The 12,508-nt window shown below is 35.1% G+C and overlaps 2 protein-coding genes across 2 annotated transcripts; both read left to right on the plus strand.

Moving 5' to 3' along the window:
- Positions 1-823: 823 nt before the first annotated feature.
- LOC111522558 (olfactory receptor 4F6-like) lies at positions 824-1,762 on the plus strand. The gene has a single exon (XM_023186656.1). It carries the CDS (start codon positions 824-826, stop codon positions 1,760-1,762), a length of 939 nt encoding a protein of 312 aa, XP_023042424.1.
- A 2,142-nt stretch (positions 1,763-3,904) lies between these two features.
- Positions 3,905-7,707, plus strand: LOC111522526 (olfactory receptor 4F17). Its single transcript, XM_023186622.1, has 2 exons — positions 3,905-3,988; positions 6,641-7,707. Exons 1-2 carry the CDS (start codon positions 3,905-3,907, stop codon positions 7,610-7,612), a joined length of 1,056 nt encoding a protein of 351 aa, XP_023042390.1. The 3' UTR covers positions 7,613-7,707.
- The last annotated feature ends 4,801 nt before the right edge of the window (positions 7,708-12,508 follow it).

A 12,508-nucleotide genomic window follows, 5' to 3' on the forward strand; every position in this document is an offset into this window, starting at 1 on the left:
TTACAGGCGTGAGCCACCATGCCTGGCCTGTAAAACTTTTTCCTAATTTAACAGAAAGATAATAGTATTAAATTGTATCATATTTATTTGATTTCTAAGACACACACACATATATCTATGTATACAAATAGATATATAGCTTACATTTTAATTCTTCCTTCATTTGTTCATTTATTTGGTCTTGGAGATTTTGTGAAATTGTTTAAATTCTTTTTTATATTATGAAGATATCAACCTTTTGTCTGTACAGCATTTCAAATTCACATATGATTCACGTGTTAATTTGGGGTAGATCATGATAGGCACATGTAGGAAACAGCTTTCAGAGGTGCCTTAACTGTGATTATGCATTTGTATTCTCATTTCCAATTTTTATTTAATGTTATTATTGATTACATTTTTTAAGATTCTGTATTTTTAAAACTATTCAATATATTTTTATATATTTGTATACAATCTTGCCATTTTCTAGGATTTCATATTTCTTTATTTCTGTTTTCTACCTTTTTTTGCCTGAATTTTTTTAGTTTTTATGCATTCTTTTCCCCTTTCTCAAGGTGCTTATAAGTTCGTGTATCTGAGCAAACGAGAACATTTAGAGCAATAAACTGCCTATAAGCACAGCTTTGTCCATATTACATTAACATTTTATACCCTGGGTTCCCACTATTTTTAAATAATCTATTATCAAATAAAAGATTTGTTAATAATAAATTTTAAATTATTAACACTTAACTTAACACATTATTTTCAGTCCCACTAAGTTGATTCCTCCTTTCTTTTCTTTCAGGTTGCTTCAGAGTCTTCCCTTCTATCTGATTCAATGGACCAAGTAAATGACTCTGAGGTTACAGAATTTGTATTACTTGGACTTGCACAATCCTTGGAAATGCAGTTTTATCTTCTTCTCTTCTTCTCTTTATTCTATGTGGGAATTATCCTGGGAAACCTCTTCATCGTGTTGACAGTGATCTTTGATCCTCACTTACACTCCCCCATGTATATTCTGCTGGCTAACCTATCGCTCATTGACTTGAGCCTTTCTTCTACCACAGTTCCTAGGTTGATCTATGATCTTTTTACTGATTGTAAAGTTATTTCCTTCCATAATTGTATGATACAAATGTTCTTTATCCATGTTACGGGAGGAGTTGAAATGGTGCTGCTGATAGTCATGGCATATGATAGGTACACTGCAATCTGCAAGCCGCTCCACTATCTAACTATTATGAATCCCAAAATGTGCATACTTTTGGTAGTAGCAGCTTGGGTCATTGGGGTGATTCATGCTATGTCTCAGTTTGTTTTTGTCATAAATTTACCCTTCTGTGGCCCTAATAATGTGGGGAGCTTTTATTGTGATTTCCCTAGGGTTATTAAACTTGCATGCATGGACAGTTACGGGCTAGAATTTGTGGTCACTGCCAACAGTGGATTCATATCTATGGGCACCTTCTTTTTCTTAACGGTTTCATACATCTTTATTCTGGTCACTGTCCGACGACATTCCTCAAATGATTTATCCAAAGCATTCTTCACTTTGTCAGCTCACATGACTGTAGTGGTTTTGTTTTTTGCTCCATGTATATTTCTCTATGTGTGGCCTTTCCCTACTAAGTCATTGGATAAATTTTTTGCCATCGTGAACTTCGTTGTCACCCCTGTCTTAAATCCTGCCATCTATACTTTAAGGAACAAAGATATGAAGGTTGCAATGAGAAGGCTAAGTCAACAGATTTTAAATTCTAGGGAGATGACATAACAGATTTGGTCGATGAGAGCACAGGATAAATGCCGCGGACCATAGAGACTCTTAGGATCACCATGATCACTATGGAATGTGCACATTTTTAGTATTGCCTTAAAAAACTGAGAAATCGGCCGGGCGCAGTGGCTCAAGCCTGTAATCCCAGCACTTTGGGAGGCCAAGACGGGTGGATCACGAGGTCAGAAGATCGAGACCATCCTGGCTAACACGGTGAAACCCCGTCTCTACTAAAAGATACAAAAAACCAGCCGGGCAAGGTGGCGGGCACCTGTAGTCCCAGCTACTCGGGAGGCTGAGGCAGGAGAATGGCATAAACCCGGGAGGCGGAGCTTGCAGTGAGCTGAGATCCGGCCACTGCACTCCAGCCTGGGCGACAGAGCGAGACTCCGTCACAAAAAAAAAAAAAAAAAAAAACTGAGAAATCTGCAAAAAGGATGTATTAATTCTAAGAATTTTATTTCAGATAAAGTTGTAACAATTTTTGTTAATCATAAAAATAAAGTATTATATATTTCTATCTAATGCATATACCTAAATTATTAACAGCAATGACCATCTTTAATTTTCATGTGGTTATTTTGTATCTGTATATAAGCACATACATATATATATATGACCTAGGTTTATTTATCAGCATTTTTATACTGATAATAAGCATCACTGGAAATTAATTTTCTTATGGAAATTATATGGATCCAATGGATAAAATATGGGTTTATATAAATGAGTAAATGCTAAAATTGAGGAAGAAACAATTTCTATTTCAATTATACTTTAAGTTAGATAAATGGTAAGGTCAACAGGTTGTTACAACTCTTAAGTATTATTTTCAGTTTGATTGTCAATATGTTTTGTACAATGTTATTTTAGAAATAGACTCTAGTACTCTGTATTATGCAAAATTTGTCTGTTACACTTTTTAACAACACAATCCTATTGCCCTTGAAATCTTCTTCAAAGCATGACTCTAGTCACTCCTAAAAAGCATCTACAACCTAAAAGTATTTGAAGAGATTTATTTCCTGGAGGAGAGACTCCATTGTGATCTTAAAAGAACATTTAATGTGCCTGCACTTAACTTAAGGTGCTTAGGACAAAGAAGATGATTGACATCTTTCAGGTAAAACCTGGTAAGCTTGGTAGTCCAGAAACACAACTGAGACATCACTTGAATGTATTTCTATGACTGTTTTAAGAAACATTAATTGTGGTGACTCACTCAGCTCACTTTTAACTACTGCATGGTAATTAAAGATGCAAAATAAAATAAGTTGCAAGAAGTGAGGTTTTTTTATTGGTCAAAGCAATTTTTCTATATTTTCTCCACAAGTTGGTCATAAAAGTTCTAAGCGTTCCTCTTTTTATAAAATCGAAGCATTATTACTTACTCTCTTGTTAACCTATCTGGATTTTAATTTTGTAACTTTATTATATTCGTTTTGCTGTGATTCTTTTTTTAAATATATACTTTAAGTTCTAGCACCTTTAGACTCAGTGAGATAGCAAAAATATCCAAATAGACTAAAAAATTTTTGGCAATGTCCTCTAATTCAAGAAAATTCTGTGTGTTTTCTCTAATGGCCAAGGGAAAACTTGTGAGACTATAAAAGTTAGTCTCAGTACACAAAGTTCAGACTGGCTATTCCCAGATCTCTTCAGGTACATCTCGTCCATTCATAAAGGCTCTTAATTAGCCAAGTGGTTTACTAAAAAGAACAATTCACTATATATTATTCTCTTAAAATTTTTATGCTTCAAGGGAGTACACATAAAGGGAAATTTGTACTCCTTATTCTCTGAAATTTGCTGTAGTCTCTTCCAGTTATGAAGAAGGTAGGTGGAAACAAATATGTTAGAAGAATGAACCAAATTGTAGCATTTTATTGGCAATGAGATGATTCTATTAGGAGGAATCCATTCTGCATAATTCCATTTTGTGTTTACCTTCTGGGAAAATGAAAGGATTCTGTAGAGTTAGCTTAAATACTTAGAGGAATTAATATGAATAATGTTATCAAGAATAACCCTTGTTATAAGTATTATGCTGGCAACAATTGTCGAGTCCTCCTCCTGACTCTTCTGGGCTAATTTGTTCTTTTCTCCCCCATTTAATGGTCCTCTTCCCCAGCTTTCCCTATGTCCAGTGTTTCTTGCTCACCTCCTTCCCTCCTTTTTATAATACCAGTGAAACCTGGTTTGGGGCATTTCTTTCACATAAAGGTACAAATCATACTGTTAGAGTTGTGAGGATTTTTAGAGTTTTTGATGGAATAAACTCATTTAAAAACAGGAAAGCTAAGGCCCAGAGATTTTTAAATGATATTCCCATGATCACACTGTGAATTTGTGCCAGAACCCAAATGCCTACTTCCATCTCACTGAGACTTATTATAAGTACACAAGGCGTTTTTCTTTAAACCTAGGTAAAAGGGTTTTTTGTAAATGCAAAATTCTAATGGTTGAATTCCAAGAATAATCTACGGCATGAAAGATTTTACCTTTCAACAGTGACTGGCTCTTCCTGGTTGCTACAATGAGTGCGTAAGATTCTGAAGAACTCCTTTAATAGGCCTAAACTTAATGTTCAACTTAGAATAAATACAATTCTTCTAAATTTTTTGAATAATTTTTGAAAAGTCAGAAATGAGCTTTGAAAGAATTATGGTGGTGAAGGATCCCCTCTGCGGCATAAATTCAGGAGAGAGATGTCTTAACTACATTAGCAAGAAATTCTTTTTGCTAAAGAAAAGCATTCCTGAATTCTTACTGACAACCATGATAGAAAGTATTATGCTACAGATGAGAACCCTTGGGTCAACCTCATCCTTGGCATATTTCATGTGGAGATATAATTTCAAGTTTGTCTTTGTCGATCAATGAAATGAATTAATTTTATATCAACACATATCTAAGGTCTATTCTAAATTACACACTTTGATTCAAAATAAACAGTTCAACCAATCAGTCAGGACAGAAATTATCTCACAATAAAAATCCTATCATTTGTACTGTCAATGATTAGTATGATTATATTTACTACTGTGCTAAGCAGAAGAGAACTGAAGTGAATGTTGATGATTTATTCCACTATTAGACTTCTCTTTATTCTTAAAAATATTTAGAATCACTAAATTTTTATAGGACTTTAAAAACAGTAATGTGCTGCTTGTGTGTGTAAGACTAAGACGTGGGATTCAGAGTAGTAAAGAGAAAAGTGGAATTTCCAATCACTATGAATTACTGTGATTTAAAAAACAGCAAAAAACAAATAACAGTATTCCTCTAAAAAAGATACCAAGTGTAAGCTCTATACCTTCACATCTCCCATGGAATGTTAGTCATCAATTTCCACTTCTCTCTTATACATCTTACTTGCCCATTAACTCTTATACCTAATCTAAAGATTGTTAATATGGCTATATCTCACCTTCAGGATACCTTTTATTTGTTACTTCTCTTCACTGCAAAACTTCTTGAAACAGTACTTATTTTTTCTCCTCCATACACAATTGAAATGGCTCTCAACTCACGCCCAGAAGTCAGTGTTCAGTCTCTCACCTAGCAGATAGCAACTTACAAAGATGCCCCAACAATACCTCCTCGTGTCTAGACAGTTATCATTATCCTTTACCTTTTTCTGTATCTATTTCTGCTCCTAAAAGGGATCTCTATCTAAAATATTGTTATACTAGTGCTTGTGATAATTATTATCAGAGTTAAAGCCATCACAATGTTCCCAATTACTTAGACTAAAGACACTGGAATAACTTTTTTTTTTTTTTATTTCCCACATCTTACTGAAAAAATAATTTGTTATCAGTACCTTAATAATGGCTATTACATATTGACCATTACTATTTGCTAGAAAATTTATATACCTGGTCATATCCAATCCTCACAGAACTTCTATAAAGTTGTGCTATTATCACCTATCTTTTCTGGATGTGGCCATAAGACTCAAATCACTTAAGTAACTTGTTTAAGGTCATTCAGATACATAGTAGATATACCCAGGATTTGAACACAAGCCTCCTGGCACACAAGCTCACATCTTAACCACTTTAATATGTTGCTCGATGGGATCTTACAGGTCTTCATTCACCCCTTTCCTGCTCACACAACCACAACCTGCAGTTATTACCTATTGTTAGGCTTAAAATAATTACTTGGCTTCATTCCCAAGCTCCTTCCCTTCCAATTCACATAGAGTCCAGAGCTAAATTAAACAATCATTCAAAATTCTTCAGTAGTTCTTGTCTCTATAATAAAACAGAAATCCTTTAGAAAGCATTCCAAAATCTCTTACCAATTTTATCTCCTATGAAACTCCTTCACACTTTCTCTCATTTAAACTTTATTGCATTTTCCTCACTTTTTCTCACTTCACTTTTGAATTCCTTATTCTTTTATCCTCTCTTAATTTTTAAGTATTATATTTATGATATTATTTTTTCTTTTTTCTATTTTTTATCTTTCATTTCATTTTGGCCTATTTTTTTCTCTTAAGAACTTTAATATCACCAAATAACATGTGTGTTACAAACTGTTTTGTAGTTCAAAGAAAAAGGAGATAAACATAGGGTTGTGGCATAGACTTAATCTGGCAGAGAGACAAGCATAAATAATGGTATTTTATATTAGGGATAAACCTAACATTAATGGAGACACTGAGAAGATCAAGATAACTGAATTATAAGGCATAGCCAGGGAAGTAGTGTGAGATAAAATTATGATCTTTGGTTGTTGAATTCTGAATGTCTTTAAGTAATCAAGTATAGAAAGTCACTGTTTAAGAGTGAGCAGAATGAAACAAAATGAGGCTTTGAATTTGAATATAATAATTCTGACTTCCTTCTCATTCTCTTCTTCAAGGTAACTGAAGCGGCTATTTCCTGGAATGAATCAACGCGTGAAACAAATAATTCCATAGTGACTGAATTCATTTTTCTGGGTCTCTCTGATTCTCAGGAACTCCAGATCTTCCTATTTGTGTTGTTTTTTGTATTCTATGGAGGAATCGTGTTTGGAAACCTTCTTATTGTCATAACAGTGGTATCTGACTCCCACCTTCACTCTCCCATGTACTTTCTGCTAGCCAACCTCTCAGTCATTGATCTATCTCTGTCTTCAGTCACAGCCCCCAAGATGATTACTGACTTTTTCAGCCAGCGCAAAGCCATCTCTTTCAAGGGCTGCCTTGTTCAGATATTTCTCCTTCACTTCTTTGGTGGGAGTGAGATGGTAATCCTCATAGCCATGAGCTTTGACAGATATGTAGCAATATGCAGACCCCTGCACTATACTACAATTATGTGTGGCAATGCATGTGTCGGCATTATAGCTGTTGCATGGGGAATTGGCTTTCTCCATTCAGTGAGCCAGTTGGCCTTTGCCGTTCACTTACCCTTCTGTGGTCCCAATGAGGTCGATAGCTTTCACTGTGACCTTCCTAGGGTAATCAAACTTGCCTGTACAGATACCTACAAGCTAGATATTATGGTCATTGCTAACAGTGGTGTGCTCACCGTGTGTTCTTTTGTTCTTCTACTCGTCTCATACACTATCATCCTAATGACCATCCAACGTCGCCCTTCAGATAGGTCATCCAAAGCTCTCTACACTTTGACTGCTCACATCACAGTAGTTCTTTTGTTCTTTGGACCATGTGTCTTTATTTACGCCTGGCCATTCCCCATCAAGTCATTAGATAAATTCCTTGCTTTATTTTACTCTGTGATCACCCCTCTCTTGAACCCAATTATATACACACTGAGGAACAAAGACATGAAGACTGCAATAAGACTGCTGAGAAAATGGGATGTGCATTCTAGTGTAAAGTCTTAAATCTTATATAACTGTGAGATTAATCTCAGATAATGACATAAAATATAGTAAAATTGGTAAGTTATTTAGTAAAAGCTCATGAAAATTGTGCCTTCCATTCCCATATAATTTAGTAATCGTCTAGGAACTTTCACATACATTGCCTCAATTTATCTTTCAACAACTTGTGTGTTATATTTTGGAATATACAAAGTTATCATGCTTTCAAAATATTATTTTGTTAATTCTTAGAACAAAGAAAGGCATAAACATATTAGTATTTGTGTACACCTGTACCTTCCTGTGTGTTTAGTAGAAGTTTAGTAGAAGAAAGGAGAGAAAATACAGCCTAGCTTATAAACATTTTACTATTTTTATTTGGTCCATTTTGTGAAAAACATAAAAAAAGAACTGTCACATGCTTAATTTAAAAAATATATGCTTAGTGGTAAGGAGATATATGTCAACTTTTAAGAGGTTTGAAAAACAAATGCCTCCCATTATAAGTGTTCATACTTCACCCTCCCACTACTGTAACAACCCACAATCCATAAGGGCATTATCAGGAGTGATTGGAAGAGTAATTTTGCCAATGTGAAATGTGCCTTCTAGGTATTTGACATCTGTGGTATAACTGCTCATAAGCAGTAGAAAGAATTTAGAGGGATCCAGTCTCTCATCATGTGGCACAAATTACATTACTTGGGGCCGGGCACAGTGGCTCACACCTGTAATCCCAGCACTTTGGGAGGCTAAGGCGGGCAGATCACGAGGTCAGGAGATCGAGACCATCCTGGCTAACATGGTGAAACCCCGTCTCTACTAAAACTACAAAAAATTAGCCGGGCATGGTGGCAGCCTCCTCTAATCCCAGCTACTCAGGAGGCTGAGGCAGGAGAATGGCGTGAACCCAGGAGGCGGAGCCAAGATCATGCCAAGTGAGCCAAGATCATGCCACAGCACTCCAGCCTGGGCGACACAGTGAGACTCTGTCTCAAAAAGAAAAAAAAAAAAAAGTATATTACTTGGATCCATCTATGTCATTTTCCATGGTTAATGTTTAAAAGCACAGGCTTTAAAGTAAAAAAAAAAAAAAAAAAGCTGGGTTCAACTCTACTGACTCTTATTAATCACGATTTTGGACACATTACTTAGTTTTCATAAGTTTTAGTTTCTACATTTATAAACAGGAGATAATACATATTATGCATGGTTATTATGAAGGAAAATGACAAAATAGATATAAATCAAATAGCCCACTTTGAGGCATATTAAGCATTAATAAACATTAGATACTATTAAAATCCTATATATCAACAAAGCCAAAAGTTTCAACCTTGATTTTTTCCCAGCATTCTTATGAAATATGACACATTCCAATCTTAACAGATGCTCATTTAGGATACTGTAGTTGTATGTGGAAGTGTGTATATTTGTGTGCAAGTGTGTACTCATACTTCCACCTTACCGCCCTAGAAAGGCATGCCGAAAATTTAAGATAGAAGTAAAGGAAAATATAAATTGAAAAAAAAAAAATCCTTAACAAATGATTCTGACAAATATCTTCTCTTTTCAGGGAGAATCACTGAGTCAGAATAAAATTGAACATTAAATATTCTAAGAAAAAAGAATCCAGTTTGTCAAAATGTGACTTGAATTATTAGATAAGGAGAGTCAGATGATAAGAGGGTTAAAATTATGTTCATCTTAGGAAAAGCAGAATAGAAAATTCATAAGCAGATTAAAAACACATAATAAAAGTAGTAAATAATAATGACAGTATGTCAAATCAGTGCGGGGGGAAAGACCTACTAATGTGACGGTGGGATAATTGGATAGCAATATAAGAAAAAATATATGTAATCTATTTGTTACACCAAATGCCAGGACAATCTCTAAGTAAATTCAAGACATAACTCTTTTTTCAAAAAACTCTACAAACATTAAAAGAAAATAAGTTAATGTTTTTATAATCTATGAATATGATAAAGATGGATAACATTGACTATCAAATTAAGTTTTAATGCATAATTATCAGAAAAGTTAAAAGATAAGTGAGAAGAAACTACTTATAACTCACATATTAAAGTAGTAGTTCTAATACATACGGAACTTCTAAAAAACCCCAAAGTATTAATAGGAAAATGGGCAAAAGAGATAAACTTACAGTTCATACATAAGGAGAGTCAGTCTTTTTTTCTTTTTTTTTTTTTTACAGTTGTAGGCAAAAAACTTTTATTTTGCATTTATTTGTAAAATTTACCCCAATTTATTCATAATTCATTTAACTACTAAGTGCATTAATATGTACAATGCCATGGGAGAAACCAATATATTTAGAATTTCTCTTGAAATTTGAACAGAAGTTATGGGCACCCCTCCCCTGGGAAAGAGGCAGGCAAAAAAGTTTTGAATCTATGCAGTAAAATATGTTACTTATATGAATACACACACACACACACACATATATACACACATACGTACATATTATCTGAATTAGGTCTGGTCTTTTTTTTTTTTTTTTTTAATACTTTAAGTTCTGGGATACATGTGCAGAATGTGCAGGTTTGTTACACAGGTATACATGTGCCATGGTGGTTTGCTGCGCCCATCAACTCGTCACCGACATTAGGTATTTCTCCTAATGCTATCCCTCCCCTTGCCTCCCACCCCGCAACAGGCCCTGGTGTGTGATGTTCCCCTCCCTGTGCCCATATGTTCTCATTGGTCAATTCCCACTTATGAGTAAGAACATGTGGTGTTTGGTTTTCTGTTCTTGTGTTAGTTTGCTGAGAATGATGGTTTCCAGCTTCATCTATGTCCCTGCAAAGGACATGAACTCATTCTTTTTTATGGCTGCAAGAAATGCAAATCAAACTCACAATGAGATACCATCTAGCACCAATTAGAATCGCAATCTTTAAAAAGGAAACAATAGATGTTGGAGAGGATGTGGAGAAATAGAAATGCTTTTACACTGTTGGTGAGAGTGTACATTAGTTCGACCATTGTGGAAGACATTGTGGTGTTTCCTCAAGGATCTAGAACTAGAAATACCATTTGACCCAGCAATCATATTACTGGGTATATACCCAAATGATTATAAGTCATTCTACTATAAAGACACATGCACGTGTATGTTTATTGCAGCACTATTCACAATAGGAAAGACTTGGAACCAACCCAAATGCCCATCAATGTTAGACTAGATAAAATATGGCACATAGACCTGATCTTAAAATCAAGCACAGAGATTGTTACTTTTACGTCTGTTCCTAATTGATAACCATTCAGTTATAACACATCTTAGCTTCTGGCCTACAATGACCATATTTGGGGTTTTTCCTTCAAATTTCATTATAGGTTCAGAAGGTACATGTGCAGGTTTGAGACAAAGGTATACTGCATGATTCTAAGGTTTGGAGTACAAATGATTCCACCTGCCAGGTAGCAAGAATAATACCCAACAGGGGGTTTTTCAACTCTTTTCCCTCTTCCTCCATCCTCCCTCTGGTAGTCTATGGTGTCTATTGTTCTCACCTTTATGTCCATCTGTACTCGATGTTTAGCTCCCCCTTGTAGGTGAGAATATGTGGCATTTGCTTTTTCTGTTTCAGTGTTATTTCACTTAGGATAATGGCCTCCAGCTGCATTCATACTGCTGCAAAGGATATGACTTTCTTCTTACTGCATATATTTTGTGGTGGATATGTACTACATTTACTTTATCTAGTCCAAAGTTGATGGGCACCCAGGTGGATTCCATGTCTTTGCTATTGTGAATAGTACTGTGACAACCATACAAGCGCATGTGTCTTTTTGGTAAAACAATGTATTTTCCTTTGGGCATATATGCAGTAATGGAATTGCTGGATTGAGTGGTAGTTTAACTCTTAGTTCTTTGAGAAATCCCCAGAGTTCTCCACAGTGGCTGGACTAAGTTGCATCCCCACCAGCAGTGTAGAAGTGTTCCTCATTCTCTGTGACCTCACCAGCATCTGTTAAACAATCTTTAAATATATGAAAAAAGGTTCAAGTCTCTCAGATTAAGAGACATGCAAAGTAAAATGATGCTTAAATATCAATTCTAACCTACAAAATATCAAATATCTGACCTCAATATTTAATAATACAACCTGTTGATGAAACTGTAGAGAGAAGCACTCTTATGTGTTGTTGATGAGAGTACAAAATGGTACAACCTCTTGGCAATATCTAAAAAAATTTACGTTACTGACTTTTGGTCTAGTAATCCTACTTCTATTCAAAAGATATATTGGCAAAAATACAAAATAATGGATGCACAAGTCTATTCACTGAAGCATTGTTTTTAATAGTAAAGGATGGAAAGTAGGCCAGGTGTGGTGGCTCATGCCTGTAATCCCAGCACTTTGGGAGGCTGAGGCGGGCAGATCACTTGAGGCCAGGAATTCAAGACCAGCCTGGCTAACATGATGAAACCCCACCCCTACCAAAAAAACAAAAATTAGCCGGGTGTGGTGGTGCACACTTGTAATTTCAGCTACTCAGAAGCTGAGGTGAGAGGATCGCTTGAATCTGGGAGACAGAGGTTTCAGTGAGCCCAAATCACACCTCTGCACTCCACCCAGGGCAACAGAATAAGGCTCCATTTCAAAAAAAAAAAAAAAAGGAAAATAACCAAATGACAATTAGTAAGTACTACTTGCGTGACTTGTACACAAAAGAGTATTAAGCAGCTATAAAATGAGTGAGAAACATCTCCAAATACAACTCTAAAGTAATCTACAAGGTATATCTTAACTGAAAAAAAAACAAAAAAATGACACCAGAATGCTATTTTTATGTTAAGACAGGGATTTACATGCATATATAACTCATAAGTATACATTTTGTAAATATTTAAATAAGCATACTTAAAATGGCAAAAACATAATA

The sequence above is a fragment of the Piliocolobus tephrosceles genome, chromosome 6, assembly GCF_002776525.5.
Source record: "Piliocolobus tephrosceles isolate RC106 chromosome 6, ASM277652v3, whole genome shotgun sequence".
Lineage (NCBI taxonomy): Eukaryota > Metazoa > Chordata > Mammalia > Primates > Cercopithecidae > Piliocolobus > Piliocolobus tephrosceles.